At 39.4% G+C, this 25,526-nt stretch overlaps 3 protein-coding genes across 7 annotated transcripts in view; all 3 read left to right on the top strand.

Annotated features, from left to right (window-relative positions):
- Positions 1–10,415, top strand: part of depdc7a (DEP domain containing 7, paralog a) — an 11,773-nt gene extending 1,358 nt beyond the window's left edge. Inside the window, exons 2-10 of one of the 3 annotated variants that reach the window (XM_088414126.1) lie at positions 1–230; positions 3,225–3,684; positions 4,036–4,166; positions 4,257–4,449; positions 5,279–5,499; positions 6,396–6,538; positions 7,450–7,575; positions 9,046–9,124; positions 9,235–10,415. The exon at positions 1–230 is cut by the window's left edge and continues 4 nt beyond it. In XM_088414126.1, coding sequence (XP_088270252.1) covers positions 3,233–3,684; positions 4,036–4,166; positions 4,257–4,449; positions 5,279–5,499; positions 6,396–6,538; positions 7,450–7,575; positions 9,046–9,124; positions 9,235–9,455 — 1,566 coding nt within the window. In that variant the 5' untranslated portion in view covers positions 1–230; positions 3,225–3,232 and the 3' untranslated portion in view covers positions 9,456–10,415. The remainder of the gene's footprint in view (positions 231–3,224; positions 3,685–4,035; positions 4,167–4,256; positions 4,450–5,278; positions 5,500–6,395; positions 6,539–7,449; positions 7,576–9,045; positions 9,125–9,234) is intronic. The other 2 variants (XM_088414128.1, XM_088414127.1) reach the window with 2 other exon arrangements.
- Positions 10,416–11,171: 756 nt separating this feature from the next.
- On the top strand, positions 11,172–23,029 carry cstf3 (cleavage stimulation factor, 3' pre-RNA, subunit 3). Its single transcript, XM_088413671.1, has 20 exons — positions 11,172–11,375; positions 12,697–12,801; positions 12,934–13,029; positions 16,697–16,729; positions 17,135–17,232; positions 17,304–17,370; positions 17,445–17,479; positions 17,562–17,688; positions 17,765–17,842; positions 17,934–18,096; positions 18,169–18,278; positions 18,556–18,672; positions 18,769–18,987; positions 19,073–19,175; positions 19,684–19,753; positions 19,852–20,047; positions 21,353–21,503; positions 21,586–21,680; positions 21,761–21,821; positions 22,495–23,029. Exons 1-20 carry the CDS (start codon positions 11,349–11,351, stop codon positions 22,692–22,694), a joined length of 2,151 nt encoding a protein of 716 aa, XP_088269797.1. The 5' UTR covers positions 11,172–11,348; the 3' UTR covers positions 22,695–23,029.
- Positions 23,030–24,828: 1,799 nt separating this feature from the next.
- The window catches only part of hipk3b (homeodomain interacting protein kinase 3b), a 34,866-nt gene continuing 34,168 nt past the window's right edge, over positions 24,829–25,526 (top strand). The window contains exon 1 of one of the 3 annotated variants that reach the window (XM_088412612.1): positions 24,829–25,296. In XM_088412612.1, the coding sequence (XP_088268738.1) occupies positions 25,224–25,296 (73 nt within the window). In that variant the 5' untranslated portion in view covers positions 24,829–25,223. The remainder of the gene's footprint in view (positions 25,297–25,526) is intronic. The other 2 variants (XM_088412610.1, XM_088412611.1) reach the window with 2 other exon arrangements.

The following is a 25,526-nucleotide window of genomic DNA, read 5'->3' as shown; positions in this document are numbered from 1 at the left end:
TGGTAAATAAACGTCAGCGAACCTTTTATTGGGATTTCGTATCAGAAGGAGGAGGGCTGCCACAAGCCCTGATGTAGAAATTCGTCATGACTGGCTCATGAAAAACGAATGAGGGGGAGGAGCCAGTTTCCGAGCTCAAGGAAGTTTTCAAGACGTTGTGTTACTTTAGTGAGAGAGAAGTGAAGAGAGGAGTGTGTATGGCTTCTCATCATCACTGGAGCGATCAGCAGGTGAACGCTCTGCATGATCATTTATTTTGAGTGTGTGTGTGTGTGTGTCTGTGTTTATTATTTTAACGTACAAATTTTAAGTCTTTCTATCTTAAGTCATTTTCCGCGCTCACTTGAGTTTGCTTGTCTCATTTTACTCAGAAAGGTTGCGTCAGTTCACGACTTGGCAGTTTTACCTGGTTAAGTGCTTCTTTTACTACTCTAAGTGGAAAGTATTATAATACAGTTTTTGCTAACGCGGGCAATACATCCGAATGTTCAAACCGCTATTATTAGTAAAACGGCAACCGGCAATAAATCGGAGGCGATTGACGTCAATAATGACGAGAACTTTAAAGTGCATACTGTACTGTATATGAGTATCAGCTGTGGTCTTTTTTTAATTTGCAACGCAAATTGCAGTTTTAGTAATGAGATCTACACTGTAAGTCTGACTATTTCAATTCAGCATTATTATTCGTTAAATTTGTCTCATATAAAAGGAATATGCATGAATATGCAAAAAAAAGTAGTATGTTACATACACTGATGAGTGCAAATGTTTACATGTATGGTGATAGTAGTTATTGAATTAATTAACAGCATGCCTACCTGACAGAGCGTCTTTATTGTACTATAAGGTGTGTTTGAGGTTTAATAAATACACACTGGTGACTCAAGCTGGTGCAAGGGTTCAAATGCAAGTCGGGCAATGGTAGCAAGTCTAGTTTGCTTTGGCAGCTTAATCTTACTTGTTGCATGCTGAAGGAATGAAGATTATCTGCACACCGGCTGTTAATGTCCTGATGCCACTCAGTGTACCTCCTGTGCAGTGTGCTTGAAGTCCTACAAGACTATTTACTGCAATTATAATGATGATGATGATTATGTGATAGTCACTAGGGGGAAGAAAAGCCTCTTGTGTTGATGGCATTTGTCTCCCTGTGCAATTATTTACTGTCACTGTTGTGTGCAAACACTGCTGCACACTCTCTACCTGCCCAATCGTAATGATAGAGTCTGTAATCATTTCAACTGGCTGGTCTGACCTTAAACCATTTTGGATGAGCTTGTGATGTGGCCCATATGGACTGGTCCCATATAATAATCATGTCATACACTGTTTTAGTGATTATTTCACATTTAATATGCTTATACTGTAAAAATTACAATCGCGGCTAATAATGATGTAATATACTGTTTTAGTTATTATTTCATATTTAGCATGCTTATACTGTACAATTGCAGTCGTAGTGTGTGTGTGTGTGTGTGTTATTGGCAGTCATTTTGTTTTGTCATCTCAACATTTTGTTTCTCCAAAGTATTTTAGTCGTAATGGTCTATTGATCCAAAACAAAAAAACGCACTTGTGGGCCATTGGTTTGGAGAGCCATCGTTTAGAATGTTGCAGCGGCCCGGTTGGGTCTCCGTCAGGCCACCGATATTGTCAAGCCTTGTGGTCTCAAATGTTAGCTCACCCTGAGCAACAAGAGCCCAGTAAGGTTTCCTGGATGGTTTTGACCCACACATGACCCTCATCTCCACCATAATACTCCTTCCTACACTTTTTTTTTAAGGGTTTTTAATAAGGTTAAAGGAAATTGATCAGATCCGGATTTATGATGTAATTAGTAATCCTGTGGATTATCCAGATGGCCGTAGTTTCTAATTGAAAGGATTTTAGTCTGTTAACGTCCCCAAGGCATGTTTAACTCTCGTACATATTCTATTGACTTTCCTTGTGCACAATCAACTTGGATCAACTTCTACATACAGTTTCTGTAATTTATTTTCAAATATTATTCGCTTGATTGGTTACAAAGCTACCACACCAATTGTATTTGTTAGTCCATCTTTGGTGTTTTCCATTAATTGTTAGCCTCAAGATCAATGGACTTAACTGATGCTCGCGTGTGAGTTAAGTGCACCCGTGCAGCTCTCGTATCGCACACATTTGCTTGCAAGTCAAGCAAAAAATGGTGCCAACAACCATTGATTTTAAATGAGTCATAAATTATCTTAAAGCACCATTGAAAATGCTAATACTTTAGGCTTCACGTTAAAAAGAATTATTATTCGTCTCCCCCCCCCCCCCCAAAAAAAAATATAGCAAATTCAATTCAGCAAATAAATGGCACACCCTGAGTCTATCTTTGTCCAAGGTAACTGTAATTCAGTGAGGTCCATCTGCATGCACTTAGTCTAAAAAAAACAAAAAAAAACTGCTTTCTTGTTGTTGTCACAGTTGGGTCATAATAGCATTTGTCATGTTTTGTTGTCATAACACAGAGCAGAGCTATTACCGTCAGGGACAGTGATTAATTGTCCCAGGCTGCCAACCACCCCCATCCCCAAACGTTTGCTCAATGGGCTTAAGATGCTCCCTGTGGCGACATGAAAGCTACGCTGACATCTCATGTAGGGACTTCCTTGTGATGACCGATACATCTGTTTAAGACAATGAACCTCAGTCCAATGGGTTTTTTAGTAAGCGATTTCTTAGACCCTCTTAACCATGATGATCAATTTTTGCATATTATAGTTTAGTTTTATTCCCACCTATAATCTAACTAGTGGTGGTGATATTTGACTTGTTTACCACCATCACAATGTGGTTGCTTAAAACAGTATAGTTCGCTTTGCCATTCCAATCCAAACTCTGGCGATCTCGACTGCACATGGTCTACATGAAATGTGGTGCATGTGTCTGCAGCAATGAAGACCACCCACATTTTGGAATACAATCTTAGAACATCTCTTGTAAGGGGGATGTAACAGTATGTGCATTGTTTCTTCATCATTTGAGAACACATTGTTTTCTGTTACAGTGAACCTTCTGAGCTCAACGTAATTAATTTCAGAAGAATGTTCAGATTCTGAATACATCTTAGTTTTTTACTTATTTTAGTAAAATATCAAATAATAATTCATCATTTTCAGTAATTGACCTTTCGTCAAATTTTAAAAACTGTATGTACCCAAGTTTTTTTTCCCCCACTGTTTTCTGTCCTTCAGAGCGAGGCATGGCGGGGAACCCATTTCGGGCCACCCAAATCTGGAGCAGCATCATCTCCAACCTCCATACTCACGTGGAAGTCAAGTCCCGGCGCCACAATCTCAAATCCTACCAGGACTGCTTCCTGGGCTCAGAGGCCGTGGATACCGTGTTGGCGCACATCACCTTGAATCGCTTCTTCGGCGATGAGGCGGTCCCTCGCTACAAAGCGGTCCGACTTTGTCAAGCCCTAATGGATTCAAAGGTCTTTGAGCCAGTGGGCATTAAAGTGTTTGGCAAGGAAAAGAAGAGAGCTACTTTTGAAGACAGCAGCTGTAGCTTGTACAGGTTCCCGTGCCCGGGGACGGGTTTATCACCAGTGAATAACACCAAGTCTATTTCCACGGTGACCATAGAGAGTGGCTATGATTCTCCAGGCAGAAGACAGAACAAGAACTACAGTCCGACGTGTGAAAGGTGGTAAGATATAATTATATTAATATTGTACGTAAATGTAATGTGCTATTGGCAGATTTTGCACACAGTTAACATAAAAGTATTGTTTTGGTGTTATCTTGTTATGTGTTGGTGGCAAGAAACAAGAAACCTCCATTTAGATCCACCATAGCACTGTCTGATTGAAAAGGAGCACTTTGCACCACCTAGCGGCAGAGATTAGCAAACACTGAGCAGTTTGTCTGATTGTAATGAAATAACTGCCGCCACTGAATCACGCTCGTGTCCAACCACTTGAATCATCAAATGTGTCCCTGTCTCTCTCCTTCATCAAATCCTCCTTCCATGACTGGTTGCCATGATGCAACGCCTCAGTCAAGAGGTACCAATTTACTCCACTCACTCTCCTGTTAGAAGAGGCAAAGCTGTGGAGGAATTGCTGAGAAATCTCAACCTGAGCTTGACCATCACACCTCAAATGATCAACTTAGGCCTCTCACAGGAGCGTAAGTAGCTATCCTAGAAATAAATGGTCCAGAGGTAAACAAATGTGTGTACCTCCTACTTTTGTAACGTTCTAACTTTTTCCACCGCAGTCGTCACTGAGGTGTGGCATCAGCAGGCTGTTTACAGGCTCCTTCAGTTGATTGAGCTCCCGCTGCTGGAGAACTTAGTGGAGGGCATGGACGCCTCGCGGACCTCTTTGGACGCCTTAGACGGCGACTCAGACCTACTGCTGACATCAGGCTACTTGGACAGAGAAGTGCTCAAGGCCTTCAGTGAGGCCCAGTAAGTGGTCGCTCATGAGTGAAAACTTATAGAGATAGTCCTGTTGTGTCCACTTGCTTAAATAGCACCAGAAAAAAATGAAAGAATCCATACATTGTGTTATATTGATTTACAACATCTCTGCAACAATCACAAATCGCTCTCCTGACACCAGATGTGTCATACTTCAAGATTGAGAGGCATCATGGTGACAAAGGGCATCAGACTGCTGTAAAATACAAAAAATAAAATTACAGTTGGTGAAGATTGTGAAGGAAGAAGTTGATTGCCACAATAAAGGATATAGTGTCAATATTTTGAGAGCCTGTTGGCAATTATTGATTCTAACTTTTTCTTGAAAGCTAGGGCACTTTTGATTGCGACGTTGAGACACTGTTCACTCGGTTCAAATATTGAATTGCAGCAAAACGAATGGCTGACCGTTTGCTACTCGTTTCAACTAGCTACTAAACACCACGCACTATGCGATAGTTCAGTTATGTTCCGCCCGATGTAAGTAGAAGTTACCATTGCCAAAATGTAATTTCAACATGTGGAATGATATTTATTATAGTACTTTTGTAGTTGATGCCTAAATCTCACACAATTTACAGCATATTTCAATTTCTTACCAAAAGTTCAAGAAATAGATTCAAGACAAAGCTGTATATAAGATCTTCCTTTTCAATGATCAAATACCTTTTTAATAAGCTGTTTGTAACTTTTTGGCTGCTATGAAGCTAGACAAGAGGGTCAACATTTTTGCTTGATATTGCACGGCTCTCCAATTCGCCTGCTTACATCACTTAGGAATGTTTGTTTCAAATACTGCCTACTTCCTTTCCTTTAGGGCAGATGAATGGATGTCTGGTGCGGTGGACTGTCTGGACTTCCTCCCTGACGAACAAGTGGTGGACGTCAGTAAGGGTCTAGCGAGCTGCGCTAATGACCACAATAAGTGTAAGCGACTGCTCTACGAAGTCCTGGCTAAGCATTACGCTCGACCCAAGCAGCCACCACTCCTTAGCAACCACATTTTCGACATCCACTCGGGCATCTCGGAACTTCTTGGTGAGAAGATTTATTTGGATTCAATGAATTTCTGTTTATAGATGGTAATACAGATTTTTCAGACCCACCTGTAATATGTGAAGAAAGGGCAAATTAGAGAGAATAATTTTCTCCACCCACTTGCTTGAAATATACTCAAATGTCTTAAAATACAATTGCGGTAATACTCATAACAGTTTTCCAAATAAAATTACAATGTATGCTATTTATTTGTCACTCCCAGTTGAAGTGTATAGTAAAACTGACACGTAAAAATGTTCAGCGAAAATATATCTTCATTGTTTTGTTAGCTTAGTACTAATATATACCAAGAAATATCATAGATGTGCAAAAAGAAATGATCACAACAATAATCTTCAAACAACTATTACTTTAAAACTCACAGAGTAGTATCACATACAACTAACTAATGGGAAGTAAGTATGTATAAAATGTACAACTGCCATAGACAGGCTAACTTTCAAACAACTCCTATTTAAAAACAAACTGAACAGTCACTTACTGAACAACAAAGGAGAAAGGCCAAAATGTTCACCATAAAATGCAACATTGCTAACAGGAGCCGTATATGCAGGTAGCATATACTCTCTACTTCGTAGGGTATCGCTGCATCGCCTGCAGAAAAGCTCAGTGCTGGCCGGCATGTGGCAGCATATCATGATAATGACTCTTTCATATTGACACACAGGAGGATTTTTAAACAGCTGCATTGCAGCAATAATTACTGGCAAGGAGGACTTAATGTTAAAATTTGTTACCTTAAGTATCCTGATATCGACAGGCTTAATTAGAACCTAATATCTTCAAAATGTGTGATTTAGCTTATTATCTACGGTTTTCTCCAGGTTTTGCTTCTCTCTGCCTCGTTTTATGGTTTGTGTGCTGTGTGTCCTCAGTAAACGGTAAATTGGAGCAAGCTCTTGAGGCCCTGCAGCTCAGCCTGAAGCTGCAGGACTCTCGCTGCAGAGAGGAACTGCGACGACTGCTCAGGTTCATGTCCATCGCCGCTAACACACAGGAGATCAAACTACACAAAGAGGTGCGTGCCTGTTGTAACGTACCATGTTTTGGAGTCCAAAGCCATTGCGGCTGCTGGGACAGGAATTATAGAATTTCTAAAAAGAGTACTGTTAAGTTTCCATGGAAATGATAAAACTGATATTTTAAGGTATTTTACTTCAAATTTAAGGGACAACTAGTAATATTTAGTGACTTCTCATTATTTTGAAGCACACACTACGGTGTCTCAGAGAGATCATACTTTGTCGGACGCTTAATCTCCTGTTTGACCAGTTGTTTTGCTGAAATTTGACAATTAATTCCCGCTGTTATGCAAGAACACTATTTTCACCAAACACAACAGGGATAAGAAAGGAGCACTCTTTGTGGAACCATGGTTCATCATGTATATCTATATCATTTAATTTCTTCTTTGTTTTCTTTTTCTGTCAATTGGCTAACAATTCTTCATTTTCTTCTTCCTCTTTTGTTGGTGATTGGCATGCACACCAAAAACCTGGCTGCTCACAAGATGCAAACTGACATTCAAAGCGCTTTTTGAATGATCTTTGCCATGTTTTCTTTCTTTGGCTACCCATATTTAAAACACGGGGATGAAAGATGGCGGTCTCCTGTTTGAGCAACGTGACCCATGTAATATAATTTTGATTACTAGACCTATGATTATACAGTACAAAGAAAATCATGTTGATGTGATAGAACACATTTTTTTGCATGCTATTGAAATTGATGGTGGGTTTTTATAATGAACCACTTTTATTGTTCATTACTAGATGTCACCCAATGCCACTGATTGCCCCTTTTTATACTGTGAAATAAACGAGGAAAACAACTGCTCTTCATTTAATAGGAGAAAGCTCCATTTTACAGTCAGGATGGAGCAACGGCCTGCAGCTACTATTCTTTGCTGACGCAGTATGTGTCCTTCAGATAGAGAACCGAATGGCAGTGAAGAGGTCGTTCTCCAGCGCCATTGTGTACAGCAGACGACTCTCCAAAGGCAAAGTGGACCTGATGGTTCTGTTTATGATGGACAACCACTGCGATTTGTTCAAAGTGAGTGTTTTGCAGTATGCCGTGTTTGATAACAATCGTGCTCTCGGCAAGAGCTCTTCGACCGCTGCCAATGACAACATGCTGTTTGTATGAGTTTCAACTCTGACGCACATCAGGAACAGCTTAAATCTAATTGCATATCTCTTCTTTCAAAAAAAGATGGGCTTCCCAAAAGGAAGGAGGCAATAAACAGGGATGTTATGTAAGATAAATGCAGCGGAAGGAAAGATAATAATGTGGCTTTTGTTGTGTTTTTCACTCACTTTTTTTCTTCAGATTTTTAGTGGCTGCACTTTCATTGGTCACAACCTTAACCACACCGGCACTTTCTTGAACCAATCGTTGATATGTCTTAAATATATGAATATTATTTTCATATTTGGGTAATGCGGTCAGCAGAGTCATAACAATATTAACAATTAGCTGCGGATGTATTTTGTACTGTTCATCCATTTTCTATTGCCGCTTATCCCCACTAGGGTCGCTGGCTTGCTAGTGCTTTTCCCAGCTTTCTTCGTGCAGTATGCGGAGGACACCTTGAACTGGTTGCCAGCCAATTGCAGGGCACACAGTGACAAACAATCATTCAGGCACCCAATTACACCTATCCACAATGTAGTGTCCAGTATACCTGCCGTGCATGTTTTTGGAGTGTGGGTGGACCCACACAATTGAAAATTGGGACTCTGAAACCTTCTTCAGTGAAGAATACAATAAGAATTTTTTTTTTTCAAATTCAAGACATAGGTATATGTTTCTTTTTTTTTCTTGTTTACTGGTGCATTTAATAAACCGTGTATGAATATGACCTTATTTAAATAGCAAACGGAACACAACAAATGACATAGCTGCAAATCAGTGTGTGCCTTCTGCTGTTTCCTTTGAGAGACCAGCTCAGAAAAGTCACTTTCACGGCGAAGTTTGTTTACTTTTCTCTTCCATTCTCTTCTAACATCCTTGAAAATATTTTCTCGGCAAAGATATGTTGTAACAAATGGTATGAAAAATTCCAGAGCTGACCTCATTTTTTTGCTCGGCATAGTATGTATTAAAATATTCAAAAAGAAACAACACAACGTTCTATCGAGTCACTCACAGGTTGACTACTGAGCTCGCTAAATTCCCCGCTGCACTGTTTGGTCAAGTGATGGCCAAGCAGGGCGTGTCATCATGAATTGACACCATGAGTCGTGTGTGTCTTGACCTCCGCAGCTGAGGCGCCACCGAACCCCTGACGTCTGACTTACCCAGTCCTTAATGTTTGATGGAACCCCGGTTAAGAACCACTCCTTTAGAATAATATGACTGAAACAAAAGTAAAAAAGAGGATCATTTTAGATTTACAATTAAAATACCGGCTAAGAATATTTACTGTACCCTAAACAAATCAAATCTCTGTGAAATAACCTACCTGGAGAGTGTATTATAACAAATGTATATAATTTATGTTCAATATTTTACTGCCATCAGATTCCTGTTTCACTCCACAAGATGGTCAGCAACAGATTAAAAAATATTGTCAAAGGGAAGGACGCAGATACGATAACAGGTATGCACACGTCACATCATTTTATCACAATCTATTTGACTTCATTTAAAACAAAATATTTACTCTTATTTTCTATATTATTATTGTTTCGTTCGCCGCTTTAAATTCAGAGTCGACATATTGCACAAGAAGCGCAAAGGCTTTTTCAGAAAACGGAGAAAAACACACCAAAGAGGAATTGTGGTCATTACTGCGGACAATCCACGAGAACCCCAACCTGCGCAGTAAGGAAAAGCGACGCCTGCTTGCACAGTTCTACAAAAGCCACCCGGACGTTTTTGTGCAGTATTTTGGCAATAAGTTATCTAGCATGAACATGTTGCTACAGTAGTATTTATAAATGGTGTCATGTGATGTACAGAGTGGTTGTAAATGTAAACATTTGTGGCCTTTGTGTAAATAATGACTGTGAATGTGGATTTGCGAATAAGCTGTGATCTTTATGAAAATATGAATTCCAGACCAATTAGAGCAAGTGAATATAAAAGTTGCACCCGCTATATTTGAAGAAGAATATACTTTTTACATACCAAGGCCATACTGACCTTTAAGTTGCAGGTGTCCACATTGTAACGTGAGAATTTTTAATTAAAACACCTGTTGCCCACTCATTTTTTTTAAACAAATAGAATAAAGTAAGGAGACTAGAATAGAACAGAATCCATAAAGTTGCTTCAGCATAATGTGGTTTCGTGCTATACATGTGACAATACTTCTCTACAATCAAGTAGAAGGGATCAGAGTAGAGAAAAAAATAGCGGATTATAGTCTGAAAACTACAGTAGCTGATGCCGCAAAAATGGTATAGCGTGGAATTCAAACAATATGTTTCAAAAGTGAAAGAAGGCTGTTGTGAGACGTTAGCTAAGTTCGCACGTTTTGCTTTTTCATTAGCTTCTTTTTTGTGATGCAGTTACTAATATATTTTAACCATAGAAATGGAAAAAAAATACTGTGATACAAATGTAAGGGTGCATAGTTTTTTTGTGATGTGTTTGTTATTTTTTTTATTATTTATATAAGATAACGATTTAACATTTGAACTCAACTTGCAAATGTCACATGAAAAGTCAGGTTGGGTCTAAATGTCCACCCGTATGACCTATCCCTTCATTTTTAATGTGGTCCCACACTAAATGGAGCACTAAATGGTAGTTCCCTCATTGTGTTTGGTGAGTCAGACTACTTCCTCTTCGTTGCATATCAGATGACCACTTTACCTGTCCACTTTATGCACCGCACATTAAGATCTCTGACTACTGTGAATTAAAAAAATATTTATTTTACAGTGTTTTTATTTCTTTTGTTATACCTATTTTCAATCAAACATTGAACAAATGACTTATATGGTTGCTATAGGGTTTTGATGTGTGTGCTTGCGCTCGCTATGCCAAATTGTTGCCCTGCTTGTATTTCATTACGGTCTTCTATATACTGTATTAACCTTTTAATCAACCATCGATGCTCACTGCTTTTCCAAGGGCATTGTTGGTTATTTTGAGTGCACTACATGTTTTTGTCTTGGATATTTGGACACTATCCAAAATGGTACGAGTCCTTAATAGTGTACTGTGCACGGAATAATCTGCACGTTCGGACACAGCCTCAGAAAATAAGTGAGCTGTGATGAACAGTAATATCATTTTCTAACGACAACAGGTGGGAAAATACCTGATAAATTGGTGAATTTTGCTGCTTTATTCATATTCTACAATCACAATATTAATCAGACTAGTAATAGAATATATTATTGCAATACTTTAATTTAAACTTGACTACTCCTTTAAGATTTGGTCCACACGTTTCAGCACCTATAACAACTTTTATACAATATCTTTTGAATATCTGAATTTTGTTGTAGAAAAAAAATTAAAAACATTTTCACATAGAGATGAAGTGAATTTTGTCCTGAATTTTGTAATTACAGTACTGTATGTCCTTTTTCCTAGTTCTTAATGATTTTTGTTTTGCAAGAGGCAATGTTTTATTTTGGAAGGTTTGGAACAGGAAATTTTATTCTATTCGCGCAGCGCTGGGCGGAAGTTATTTCACTCGCCATTTTGAAAAAAAATATCGGTTAGTTTCTGAGCAGATTGTTCCTTGAGGACAACGCGATAGCTCTGTTTCAAGATAATGCATGTTTCGGAGCGGCTGTAAAATTCTCCACAACGTCATCGTTACTCATACTGCAGTACTTATTTAACCCCATATTATTTTTCCAGCCATGTCTTCAGATGCGGCAGCCGATCAGGTAAAGTTAGCTTATGTCGCATAGGCCCATACTAAATGCTACAGCTAATAATGCGTGGTTTTGCTCCTCGCTGTGGCAATTTTAAAGTTTAAACTGTATTCGTGGTGTCGTGTTTGTATTAATAGGTGCCAGTTTACCACTATAATTTTGTTTAGTGGCCGATGTGTTCGTAAAAATATCTTATCATATTGCATTGTCTAGCTCGTGGCTGCGTTGTCGCTATGGCGTCGTTGGCCCCATTTGCTCCCGCCCTCTTTTTTTTTTCTTTTTTTAATAATAGAAATACTTTAACTACACGTAATCTTTTTATTAAATCCAAGCGCGTTCTTATGAAACTAACAGTTATTGGTAAGTTGCAAACGCGTAACATGATAGTGGTGTAATGAAATATGAATGAAAGGATGGTCTCATTTTTTAAACACTTACCAAGTAAGCTGTAATTTTAATGCAACGAAACTAATGATGGCCAAACAAAGCAATGTAGATTTTCCGCCAACTTGTTTGTACAAAGTTCAAAGCTGCGCTGTGCTTCGTTTGCTCAATGGCGCCACCAAGTGGGACAGAAGCCCAAGAAATCCTCAGTGTTGAAAAATCCATGGCCGTTTGAGAAAATGACGTGAGCCTGTAATACGAACTAAACACACGTCCTATACTGATAACGTCTTTGTTCTCTTCTTATAGAGAAATTGTTTTTATTTTTTTCTTAACCTTAACAAGAACAATCAAAAATAGAATAAAATGCCTTCATTGTCATTGGACACAGGTATATAACAAAATTGGGAGTGCCGTATATTAATATGAACAATGAATGGAATATATATGTGTGTGTGTGTGTGTATATAAAATCGAGTAGATTAGAAAGCATAGTTTCACAGGTGTGCAATCACTTGCAGGGTGTTAGAATGTTCCCAAAGGGGAAATGATCATTTTTTGCACAGGATCCATCGCAGCAATGGGCAAAACATAACTGCAGTTGCACACACAGGTGTAACAGCAGCCCTAAATTCACAAAATGTGAGCTGACAAGCGATTGCCATTGCATTTTGCGGCCATTTTATATTTCAAAAACGGTCCAACCGACTAGCGAGGTTTTATGTGTCGTCATTTCTGCGTATTGCCCATCTGAAGCACGACTCTGCTTTGTGGACAAGCCCCTCCCATTGCTTGGCTCAAGGCTCGTAGCCTCTGCTATTTCATCCCTTTGCAAAACCAAACGCCCAACTCCGGCTGTTTCAGTCATCTGTCTGCATAGGATATATTTTGTTTATTATCAACTCTGCAGCATAAATGATTTATTTTCATGCATTTGGTCTCACTGCAGGCGGCGGCAGAGTACGTACCGGAGAAGGTGAAGAAGGCAGAGAAAAAGTTGGAAGAAAACCCATATGACCTTGACGCTTGGAGCATTCTGATTCGAGAAGCACAGGTTTAGTGACTCAAGAGTTGCATTACTGTATAGGGGTTAAAAAGTAATGGGTTTAAGGGTGGGGGTCATTATTTGTTAAAGTTTCTGTTTTCCTCACATTTGCGTGAATGTAAATGCATTCTCCTACTTTAGAACCAACCTATAGATAAAGCAAGGAAGACATATGAGCGACTTGTCACACAGTTTCCAAGTTCTGGCAGATTCTGGAAACTATTCATCGAAGCTGAGGTTACTATATCTTTTTTTTTTTTTCATTCTCGTATGCATGCCGGGTTCCTTACATGATCAACAATGTGTTTTTCACACTGTCTTCTGCGTCAATGGGATTTGAAGTCACAATTCTTCATTTGAGCCGTTTGTAAAAAATTGTTGGTTCAAGCATGCCCCTGCTATAGAAAATACATCCATCAGTATCTAATTATGATTGAGAATTGTGCCTTTAAACGTAAAAATGGGAGTTTATTTATTTATTTATTTATTGTTCCTAGGATTTAATTAGTATTTTCCTCGTCATATTTTTAGATGGGGTAAAATGAATTTGTTGCATGTTTGGTTTGCAACAGTATTAAAACAATTTAAATGGTATTTGGAGTGCATTAGCCTTTTATTCACTTGTCGTGTCAATTTATTGCCTCCTGTGTCATTTCTTTTGGAATATGATGAACAATTACTCTGCTTTTGGGACCTTCCTCATCACCTTCCCAATGAGTGAATGGAACAAGGAGCAGTCACCCTTTTTTTTTCTTTGGGCTAAAACCTATTTTATTATATAGGCAGCCACAAGACAACATTTTTCCTTTTTTTATTTCGTAAATATAAATAGATTAGCTCAGTCATCGGTTTTAGATGTTAACCATGTTTTAAGTTTATCCCAAAATGTGCTCTGGAACAGCTAATGTTGTAGATAACACACCCAAACAAGTAAAAGATTAAACTACCTTGGAAAATAACTACACCATTTCAGCAAGATCCAGTGGACCACAGGAAACAGGTAGCTGAAAATCCAATGGAAGGAAATGTCTTATTTTTGGCTAGTAGACAAAGTTGATAAGAATCTTAAAGTGTAGGGATCTTTTTTCCGATTTGTGGCTGTTTCAGTTTTTCTCCAATTGCTCTCTGGGCTAAAGATTGAATGTTTTGGTGCTGTTTAGCAGTTCTTAAAGCTTTGTTTATAGAATTGCAGGTGCTGCAAATGCTCGATCAAAATCTGTCATGGGTCGACTATGGCCCTCGGATCGTAGGTTCTCAACTCCTCTTTTAGAGTCATGTCAAAACATTTCTGTGCTTTATGCGCCCCCACTATTCTAAACATGGTAATCTGGCCAAAAAAAAAAACTTCATCCGAAGTGGCGGCCATTTTGCCTTGTAGTGAAAATGATGTCATACAACCTATAGGCTCAAGTTGTGACCAACCTGGCTCGCCTGTTTGCTGGGTTTGGTCTCACGACGGTTGTGACCTGAGCCCTGAGGTGCTGTGACTTTTTTGCACTCAGTCTACAGCAGGTAGCAGTGCAAGGCAAAATCGACATCCCCTGAGATTTGAAATTGATGGCTAACTCACTGCCATGATCAGCTATAAATGTCAAAAGATTTGTTTTTCCTGGGCTAGCAGTAAATGAGTTAATCAAGCTCACTGTACGTCTCTGGCTGGCATATATATAACATTAAAATGGCATTATTAGCAGTAAATGATAAATGTCATGGCTTTCTGGTATTTTGTGGAATAACAAATTGTTTTCTATTGATGGTTCAGACATCAGAGGTCCCTTGCCAGGATGGTAGTGAATGAATTAAATCATATTACACAAATGCAATCTTCACCAGGATAGTGTTTACACTTGGGGTCACATAAAACACTTAAAAAAAGGGACTTCCCCTTGATTCTTTTCGCTTACATAATTGAAGTGCGGTTCAAAAATATGGTTTCATAGTAGGTAGTTGTCTTGGCAGCTTTAATGCTGCTGGCTTTGCTTTATGCTGCTGTTGTAGAATGTTAGTAGATGCCTAATCACTTAATAGTTGAAATCAGCCGTCTCACTGCTTGATTTTTCACCCGCAACAGTTGTATTGGGCCATCGGTTATATTTGATCAGAGATTGATGCCCAGTTATTGAGTGTTTTGGTCAGTGGTTGACATCTCTGAACATGCTGGTTGGTTTGTGTTGATGTCATGTTGCTTGATGATTTTACTAAGGAAGGACTACAGCTGTTAAGATATGTCAAAACTATTTTGGGCATTGCGGTGTAGTGTTTTCTCCTCAGTAGGCCTTGCAGTTGCTCCTTCAATATTGACTGCTTAGCACCTCTTTGCACAACTGTGCTTAGTTTTTCTGTCTTCGAGTGTATGAAGGAGTTAAAAACTCAGCGCAGAGATGCACATCTCAAGTAAAACACAGGAACGCTCGTTTATGGATGTATTTGTTTTGAATGGTTAGTTATCGGAGCTTTGCATATTGTATGTGTACTTTTGAATATAGCCACTTATCACTTTAAAAATGTAATTACCTTGTGTAACCATATTTTAGGTTTTGTATTCATTTCCCCTCTCAAGAATTTGCAATCATTTTATCATTCAGATATACAGATCGCAGCGCTGAAAAAGGTTCTTAGCTTCTGTTTCTAAGTCACAAACTAGTAGGGGTTTGTAAGACTTTTTTTCAAGGTCGGGCGGGTTTCAGACAATTATAAGCACTAGTGTTCTGACACAGGATGACCAAATTATGTTGTGGAATTAGTTTTACCCTAAAATTTGACATTAAACAATATGAGTACAGTATAAACCATGTAAGGTTTAAAAATGGATTCTATATGAGCCTCCGAACCACGCTCTAATTCCAATATCAGCTTTTGGATAAGTCACAAGAATGTAGCACCCATAAATGCCTCACCGATGCCAATGTGGTGAAAAGAAACACATAAGGGTTCTAACTATATGCGCTTTTGAGAAAATAAACTTTCTCTAACATGAAAAAAAGTATTCTATTTAATGTGTCTGTCATATTAGAATTAATAAGCTGGAAGAACATTTAAATGTTCTGAACTGTTGTTGTCAGTGTTGCATCGAAATGGAGGGTGTTGCCTGCTTTGGATGTTATTCAGCTCCTCAAAGCTGACATGTTTTTATTCAGACCACGAATCAAATGATCATGCTCTGTTGCAGCCATGGTGTGCTCTTACTAATCAGCTTATTTGGTTCACTTTTTAGGCTCATCCCTAATTTAGGCATAAAAGAATGAAAGCATTTTTTGTCTTTATTTCTTTCTGATTTAACAAATACCAATCGAGTTTACTGCGGTTACTTAAAATGGGCTTAATTAAAGTTGTTTATGTTTTTCATGACTTTATGTGCTCATGCAGCTGGCTTTTAAGATTAGCTTTGCTTGTCTTTATACAAATTAAAAAGTCTCAATTTCACTGGCTACCTTGTCTTTCTCACACCTTAGCCAGGAAATACTGTCAACCTCCCAACAGTGGATTCTGTTTTTAGTTTTCTAGTAGTTATTGCTTTTAACACAGCTCTGGAATTGTGGCATTTTTACCTGAATAGCTATTTAGACAAATACAATTGTATGTCCCAAAATATATTCACACTGGTCATTCAAGAAATATATGCACCGTGCATAGGTAAATGTAAACTTTAGAAACAATTTTCTTTGTACCTGCTTCACTTAAATGGCATTTTTCATGGTTTGGTGCATAATCGCCTACATTATTAAAAATAATAAATCCATTTATATTGTAACAAGTAATTTGTCATTCTTGTGTGAATTTCACTTTGTTGATCTGAGATGCCTGTGCTCAAATTTACACAAATGCATGTTTCCTGGAAGCCATACATTTTCATTTCAAATTACTCCTGAAATAAAATTGCATTTACATTTGTCTTCATTTGCAGGTCAAGGCAAAAAACTATGACAAGGTGGAAAAGGTGAGTGAATGTCCTTATGAATGTTTACTAGAGTCTATCATAGCATGTTGTAATACTGTATGTTTTAGTGATTTCCCTGGGATTAAATATATTTTCATTAATTTTGCATTCCTGTCATGCGTCTTGAAAATGTAAAGCAAGATGAAAGGAGAGTCCCTGTGTTTTAGGCAACATACGCACGCTTTTATTTCCCCACATACTCGCCTGTTATTTGTTGAGCCCAGAGTAAAACTCAAAACGATTTGATACATGCATTTTGTTTCATTACTTCTCATGATGTTAAAAAAAATATATCAGAGTACCAATCATCTCAACTTAAGTAGAATTTCAAAACTTAAAATTTATTAATGGCACCAATACTTGTAAATTGTTTTTGCATGTAATCTGCAATCTCTTTGGGTACAGTTGTTTCAGAGATGCCTGATGAAAGTGTTGCACATTGACCTCTGGAAATGTTACCTTGCATATGTGCGAGAGACCAAAGGAAAGCTCCCCAGCTACAAGTAAACTTGCGTGACTTTAAATCTGGCTGATGAACAATCCATGAATTTAAGACACATTTTGTTGCTTGCAGGGAGAAGATGGCGCAGGCATACGACTTTGCCCTGGATAAAATTGGCATGGAAATTATGTCCTATCAGGTAGATTGAATATAAATTCTTTTAAATGTACACTTAGTACTGTTCACTAATGGTTTGTTGTCTTTTTTTCACAGATTTGGGTGGACTATATTAACTTCCTGAAGGGAGTGTGAGTGATTTTCTCCTCCAGTTATCATTGTATGTACCATGTACGTTAACATTGGTGCTTAAGTTCTTTTGTGTACCACCAGTGAGGCTGTTGGGTCATATGCAGAGAACCAGCGCATCACGGCAGTGCGAAGGGTCTACCAGAGGGGCTGTGTGAATCCCATGATTAACATAGAGCAACTCTGGAGAGATTATAGCAAATATGAAGAGGTAAGTGAATCAATCTTTGTACAGCTTCAATAGGTTTTCACCATTAATGCTGACGGTTGGTTATTTAACACATCAGGGAATCAATATACACTTGGCCAAGAAAATGATTGAGGATCGAAGCAGAGACTATATGAACGCCAGGAGAGTAGCGAAGGTAAAGCAGCTGTGAAATATAAGAATTAACAACCTGGCTTCTTCAATGTCAAGATAGTCTTGCTGAATCAGCGAGTGTCTGGTGCGCACAGGAGTATGAGACTGTGATGAAAGGGCTGGACAGGAATGCACCCTCAGTGCCGCCCCAAAACTCCCCCCAGGAGGCCCAGCAGGTTGATATGTGGAAGAAGTACATCCAGTGGGAAAAAAGCAACCCGCTGCGCACGGAAGATCAGACACTCATCACAAAGAGAGGTGACTCATTGTCCATGACATGTTGTTTGTGTTACGGAAATTGGTTCTCCTCACTCCTTTGTCTCATTGCAGTGATGTTTGCCTATGAGCAGTGTCTGTTGGTTCTTGGGCACCATCCTGATATATGGTACGAGTCAGCTCAGTACCTGGAGCAGTCCAGCAAATTGTTGGCAGAGAAAGGGGTACGAGACATTGTTTTTACGTCATTCACTGACATTGACGACAATAAGCATCAGTGTGATCACTGTGCCAGCCAAAACTAAGGTCGAACATTAGCTCTCTTAATTGTGTACACTTCAGTAAATTACGACATATTTTGAACGTGTTAGACAGTGCTTTAATAGTTATTGTCTTTCGCCGGGACTTTTGGTAGATTGCTTTTCTTGTCAGATTAAATTTGAAAGGTAATCATCAAACAACATCATTGGACAACTAATTGCTTTCTTTTCTTCCTCTCAGGACATGAATAACTCCAAGCTATTCAGTGATGAGGCCGCAAACATATATGAGCGTGCTATTGGAACACTACTGAAGAAGAATATGCTTCTTTACTTTTCATTTGCGGACTACGAAGAGGTGGGTCACCCAATGAACTGTTACTTCTCTAAATCAATCTGAGGAACAAAGGGAATTAGCCTTCACTTTGATTTTCTTGTTTCGGGATCTTTACAGAGCCGTATGAAGCACGAAAAGGTGCACAACATCTACAATAAGCTGCTAGCCATTGAGGACATCGACCCCACTTTGGTATATATACAGTACATGAAGTTCGCTAGGAGGGCTGAGGGCATCAAATCCGGGCGCACTATCTTCAAAAAGGCCCGCGAGGATCTGCGTACACGTCACCACGTTTATGTCACCGCAGCGCTGATGGAGTACTACTGCAGCAAGGTGATGCGTGATTGCAACGGTTACCAGTGGGGGACACAAATGCCTGAAGAATCATCCAAATGTTTTTGTCTTGAATGCCCAACAGGATAAATCTGTGGCCTTCAAGATTTTTGAACTTGGTTTGAAGAAATACGGCGACATTCCAGAATATATACTCGCATACATCGATTACCTCTCGCACCTTAATGGTAGGGTCTGTCCTCATTTTCTTTCTCAATGACAAGCACCTGTTAGTGGGAGGCCTTCATTTGTTCAAATGCATTTTTAAAGTTCAATATTTGTAATTTGTAATGTTATTTTTTTGGCAATTATTTTTTATTTTTAAATGTAATTAATTTGGGGATAATGAACATGATTATATTTAGTGTTTTTTATTCCCCCAAAATAATAGTTAAAGTCAGTTAAACTTAAAAAAAAAAAGTAAATTGTTGTGGTTAGCAATAGAATTAGCAACACAAGTGGTGGTATAATAAAAGTACAGTAACTACATCCACCATGTGACACCACTTAATAGCTTGGGATGATGCACTTATTTCTCCCAAGGGTGGAGACCACAATATGAGGAAATGCTTGCTGTTTGGGACTGATACTTTAGATCATTTATCACCTTGGAACTTGAATTGTGTAGATATAGCCCTCTGGGGAGTCATGTAATAGATTTATTATTATTTTTGTCATTTTTCTTCTTCCCCACAGAGGACAACAACACCAGAGTTCTTTTTGAACGGGTTCTCACCTCAGGAAATCTCTCACCTGAGAAGTCGGGGTACATGCTGTGTTCGTTATACAGTATTGACTCATGAAACAATTAGTCTCAATGGCCTAGTTTTGATTGACCGGTATTTCTTCCTTTCGCCCTCTCAGGGAGATCTGGGCTCGTTTTCTGGCCTTTGAGAGCAACATTGGTGACCTGGCCAGTATTCTAAAAGTGGAGCGGCGCCGTTTCAATGCCTTCAAGGAAGAGTATGAGGGCAAAGAGACGGCCTTGCTCGTGGACAGATACAAGTTCATGGACCTTTATCCCTGCTCTGCCAGTGAACTCAAGGCTCTGGGATACAAGGTGTGTGCTTTGGCCATCACCACTGCCTAATCGTGAAAACAACAGGTTGTCCTGCTGAGTGAATGAAATTCTGAAACCACGATAACTGGGAAATGACATAGTGTGTCATAATGTTTTAATCAGAGGTGGCCAGTTCTTCAGTATTGACTGACTGTCTGTTGGTGACGGACTGACATTTTACTGACGGATCACCATGTCGGTACCATGTCATTTTAATCCGTTGTTGTAATTGTCATCACCTGTGTCACCTGTCAGTTTTTATCACCTCACCCAGTTTCATCTTCCAAATTTCTGAGAAATGTTTAAACTGCTATACACTTAAAAACATAGACGTACTGACCTAAATAAGCAGCAAGCATATGTACATGCACCCTAGAATGAGCGCTTTAGTGTTCAGGAGTTACTATCACGAAAGTAAGTGTCCCTAATGTATAGCAATACATTTCCTCATTGATAGTAGGCGGCATGGCAGGAACTTCAATGCTTGCACTGCATTTCAATCATGGTTTCATGATCTGAAATGCATACTTGTACGCAATGTTGCTCAACAGCTTCATTGTCCATGCCTAAAGTAAAAAACAATGTTGAGAGTTATATTAGGAGATTGTTATTTTGCTTTTTAAATTTGATTCGAATTAATAAATTGTATAAACATATTTGAGTAATGGATTCTGGGATGCCTTTGTGCGGTCAACGATGTGATGTCTTTCCAGTAACAAATGGGCACATTGCAAAGTGACATCTCCAACAACTGACCAGCAAAAAAAAAAAAGGAAAAGGCCCACCTCTGGTTTTGATGCATACCATGATTTTAAGTTCATAATTTGGATTGCATTTGAAACAACAACAACAACAAAAAACTGCATTATTTATGTAAAAAGGAACAGAATCGAAGTCAAGTAAAAATGAATTACCTGTCAATAGTTAGTCTCTGAAATGAAAGATATTTACAGTTACATGTACAAGACATGTACAGTGACTGTACAAGACATGTACAGTGTAACAATTTAATTACCGGTCTGTGAATTCTTATGTTTAAAAAAAAAAAAAAAACACCAATAGCATTTGTTATTGTTTCAGCTTCTTCTGAAAGGTTTTGCAGAAGCTGTTTAAATGCCACCTTCATTTTTACCACACTGCTTTCTAATTACCATATGCTACACTGATCCTCAGATTTTGTGTGATGCTGTTTCAAAATAGTTATTTTTTGTTGTAAACTATATTTTGTGGGTTTCAGTGTCATCACTGTAGTCCTTGAATTTGCTTGCACCCTCTTCTTACTCTTTAAATGAATTGTGTTTGTAGGATGTTTCTCGTGCCAAACTGGCAGCTCTGCTTCCTGAGGCTGTGGCGGCGCCCTCTGCGCCAACGCTGAAGGACGAAATAGACCGAAAACCAGAATACCCCAAACCAGATACCAATCAGATGATCCCCTTCCAGCCGCGCCACCTAGCAGGTACCTTGTCCTTGTCTAAACTCTACAACAGCAATAGTTGTGATGTTTTGTGTTCATGAGTGTGTCTTGTTGGTGTCTGCAGCTCCAGGCCTGCATCCTGTACCTGGCGGAGTGTTCCCAGTCCCACCCGTGGCTGTCATTTTAATGAAGCTGCTCCCTCCACCCACGTGTTTCACCGTCAGTAATAATCAACATCCATATTAGTCTGTTTCTTTGTTTGTGTATGTTACAAGAACGTGTGATGATCTGCTGTGCAGGGCCCTTTTGTTCTTGTAGATGAGCTCATGGAAACTTTCAGGAGATGCACACTTCCAGAGAGTAAGTCATCCAACTTATTTGCGTTTTTTTTTATTTTTTGGTGTTTGTTTGTTTGTTTGTTTTTTACTGGCTTTCTTTGTCCCTTTAGTTCTCTTTCTCAATCAATCTCTATCTCTGTCTTTATTTAGTTATCTTTCTATTTATTTGGCAAAAAGTCTACAGGTACCACAACTTAGCAACAAAGGACTTAAACCAGAGATTGTTATTCCATTTGATTTCTTATTTTCTTCTGTAACAACATACTAGAAAAGCATTGACAACATGCCCTTGCATGCACACAACCGTGAACCCATGTTATTAAAATGACTGTTTGGTGTAGCTTAGTTTTTCAACCAAACTAACCACCTTCACACGAGGGTCACTAAAATCAAACTAGCCTAAAATCAAAACTAACCTTGTGGCTTTGACATATGGTAATAAATAAAGGGAATCCACTTGCACCAAGGAAAACAAAAACATAATTTCACTTTGAATATGCTTGTGTATGGGGTACATTCAATGATACTCAACAAAAAGGAGCATCACAAACAGAGATGATGGGACAAAAAAGCCCCACCAAATTTCCACAGGGCTACATCACAATATAATATAAAGACATGTCACCAGTGCTGGACAATGAATATGCAGGGATTAACTGTATACCTTCTCTCCTCCTTCCTCCCACCCTTCAAAGCTGTCGAGGCTGCTGTGGAGCTGATAACGGGCAGACTGCCAGATGCAGGCGGCGAGGGCAATGGCGCTGTAGAGAACCATGCTACCACCAAATCGCTCAAGAGGCCCAACGCGGACTCAGACGAGGAAGATGACAAAGGAGCGGTGGCGCCGCCCATCCATGACATCTACCGCGCTCGCCAGCAGAAGAGGATTCGGTAGAGTGGCCACTATTGCGTGAACCTTAAAGGAATGTTACAAAAGGCCAAAGGAGGTAATTTTTTTGTCTTTTGGAGAGTTTTGGCTGACAGAAGTTGACCTCTGTACAGCAGCCATACGCAGCCCCACACACGTGCACACACATACAACTTCAGCCTGAGTGTCCTTGTGTTTTTATGTTGAAAGACTGACTGATACTGTACAAACTTTTTAATCGAACCTTCATCAGTTGTGGCAAACAGCTCTGTTTCGGCCTTGTGTTGTTCCAGTGATGGCAAATATTTTTGGATAACTGGAGGAGACAAACCCTTTCAATAAAAGTATGCATAAGTCCATCACATTTGTGTCTTGTCTCTTTGTTTAATCCTGCAACTCAAAGAGCAAATACTGTGCATCCTCAGGGGAACTGTTAAACAAAACCAACTGCTGATAATATAGTGTGTAATTAGTCATATAGCCCTCAGAGGACTCAGAAAACTGGAATGGTTGCTGATAGGACAATTGTTTCCCCACACTTCCTTTATAAGGTAATGAACACATTCCCTTTGAGATATCGTGCGCGGCATGCCCACTAGATGACAGTATTTGACATCTTTCTAGAACGACGAGTGCTGGTCATGGTTAAGATAATGAGACACTTTAAGTGGTTTTCCCATCGTCGGTTCATTCAGATTCTATTAAGAGTCAAGTGAGCTGGAGCCAACCCCAGCTAATGGATGGATAAAAATACATATTAACGCCATGGAGTCTTTCTTTCTTAGTTGAATTGTACTTGATATAAGTTACGTTTTTGCCTCGTACACTATGGTAAACGTGGGTTGAAAATGCTTGGCGGTTTGTGCTTACAGTGGGAAAGGAACAAACAAAGTTAAACATTATTGTCCATGAATAACCTAGTGCAGGGGTTTCAAACTCATGGGTCACTTTGTAGTTTCTGTCAGAGGGCCATTGTGACTGTCAAGTCAAATCATTTTGAAGCATGATCATTCTGCATTTACACATTTCTAAATCGGAGGCAGCTAAAAACTATTCAAAAGGGATATTGGTAACAAACGTGTACAATTAGACGATAACGTGTAAATTTGGTATTTTAGCCAGAAACTCAAAAGTCATAATTAGCATTTCAAGGGTCACATAAAATTATGTGGTGGGCCGAATCTGGCCACCAGGCCTTGCGTTTGACACCCGTGACCTGGTGTATTAACATTGAGTAAAATGAGGAAAATAAAGGGTCAGACTAAGTTAGTTTTTGTACTTCTTCATATTCCCTTTGAATGTGTAAACTGTATTTAACTGTAATATATGGTGATGATCTTTTCTTTTCTATTTTTGTTTTAGAATCTTTTAATGCATTTATAGGTTCAATAAAACCAATCAGTAAATTATGTAGTTTCACATGAAACAACCTCAACCTGACTGAAGCAAGGCTGAGACGCCCATGGGGGATCAACACCGCAACATCAGACTTTCAAATTAGCATCAGAGGACCTTCTCAGACACAGCTGACTGGTCTGATATATAAACCCGTGCCCAGTTGTAATCCAAAACCTGTGGAGTGGCAGTAGCTCTGGAAGTGAATGGTCAAAGTTCAAGTTCAGCTGTGGCCAAATTAAGGCCCCTCTGGTTGCTCCATCCTTTCAATATGCCCTTGAACAAAGTAGTTGTAGCACTATTTGCACGCCGTATAAATTGATTTCCCCTAAGGTATGAAATCAATACAATTACTGTACATCCAAATGAAAATGTGAATACAACGATACGCCAGGCGTGCAAAAACACTGTATCGTTCCAGAAATGAGACCGTCTTTGAACGGAAGTGAATTAAGTTCCGGAATTGCCACAAACGTTATGTGGGGTTTTCCCCACCTCAAATTTCATGACATTACTGTAACACTGCAACTACGGTTTTAGACGCGCTGTTCCCCTCTCTGACCAGCAGGGTGTGACATATAACAACCACGAGAGACGCGCGCGTGCGTGTCTAGCCAACAGTTCCAAACTAGACTAAACTAGAAGATTCCAGTATCATCCGCTAGCTGTTTCTTTGATCCGAAACTTCGCCACCTTCTCGAAATCCAGTGATCATACAGGCGTTTGAATGTAAACTAGATATACATACTCTGATACAAGCTAGGTTTTATTATTCTGTGTTGTTTTTTTTGTTATTATTTTTAGTTTTGCGTCGAGTGCTCTAGTTTGATTGCTTTAGCCTAGCCGATGCCGTCAGCTCACAAACATTCACTCTGGGTTGAAGACAGAGGAAAGAGACATGTTGGAGGCTAGCAGGGCTGCGGAGCAGCACATCTAGACGGGGGCACGGCCACCCTTTCCCAGATGGGGATACCTCCCTCTAAGTGGAGGGAGACACAGTAGCACTGCGTAGCTCTCGCCCGAGCACGGCCTGATATTTCTGGATGTTCATATGCGGGATTCGATTGACGTTTGCAATGTGGGAGATGGTGGCTTTACCGTGGGGGAGCGCTCCCTTCCTGTCGTCTAGGACAAGATGGCAGCAGTGCAGGCGAACTGTGCATGCTATGGATTTATAAGTCCGTAACATGTTCAGAGAAGCCCTGGATTATATTTATTGTGACTCTATGTGAAGGTAAGTGGACGGGGACACCGTGTGCGCGATTGAATTCACATTTTAAAACCAGTTTGTTGGTGACGTAACACTGCCGTAACTTACCAACAAACTTGGCTAGCGCGTCTGGTTGGTTTTAATCACACGATCCTGACTTTGCGGTAACAAAACAATCGTTCTGCTGAGATAAACTATTGACTACTTTGAAGGAAAATTGCCTTGTGCGCCTACGTGACTGTGACGTTGGCTGT

This window comes from Hippichthys cyanospilos, chromosome 4 (genome assembly GCF_059441005.1).
Source record: "Hippichthys cyanospilos isolate Australia breed blue-spotted pipefish chromosome 4, RoL_Hcya_1.0, whole genome shotgun sequence".
Classification (NCBI taxonomy): domain Eukaryota; kingdom Metazoa; phylum Chordata; class Actinopteri; order Syngnathiformes; family Syngnathidae; genus Hippichthys; species Hippichthys cyanospilos.
This window is presented reverse-complemented; position numbering and strand designations above follow the sequence as displayed.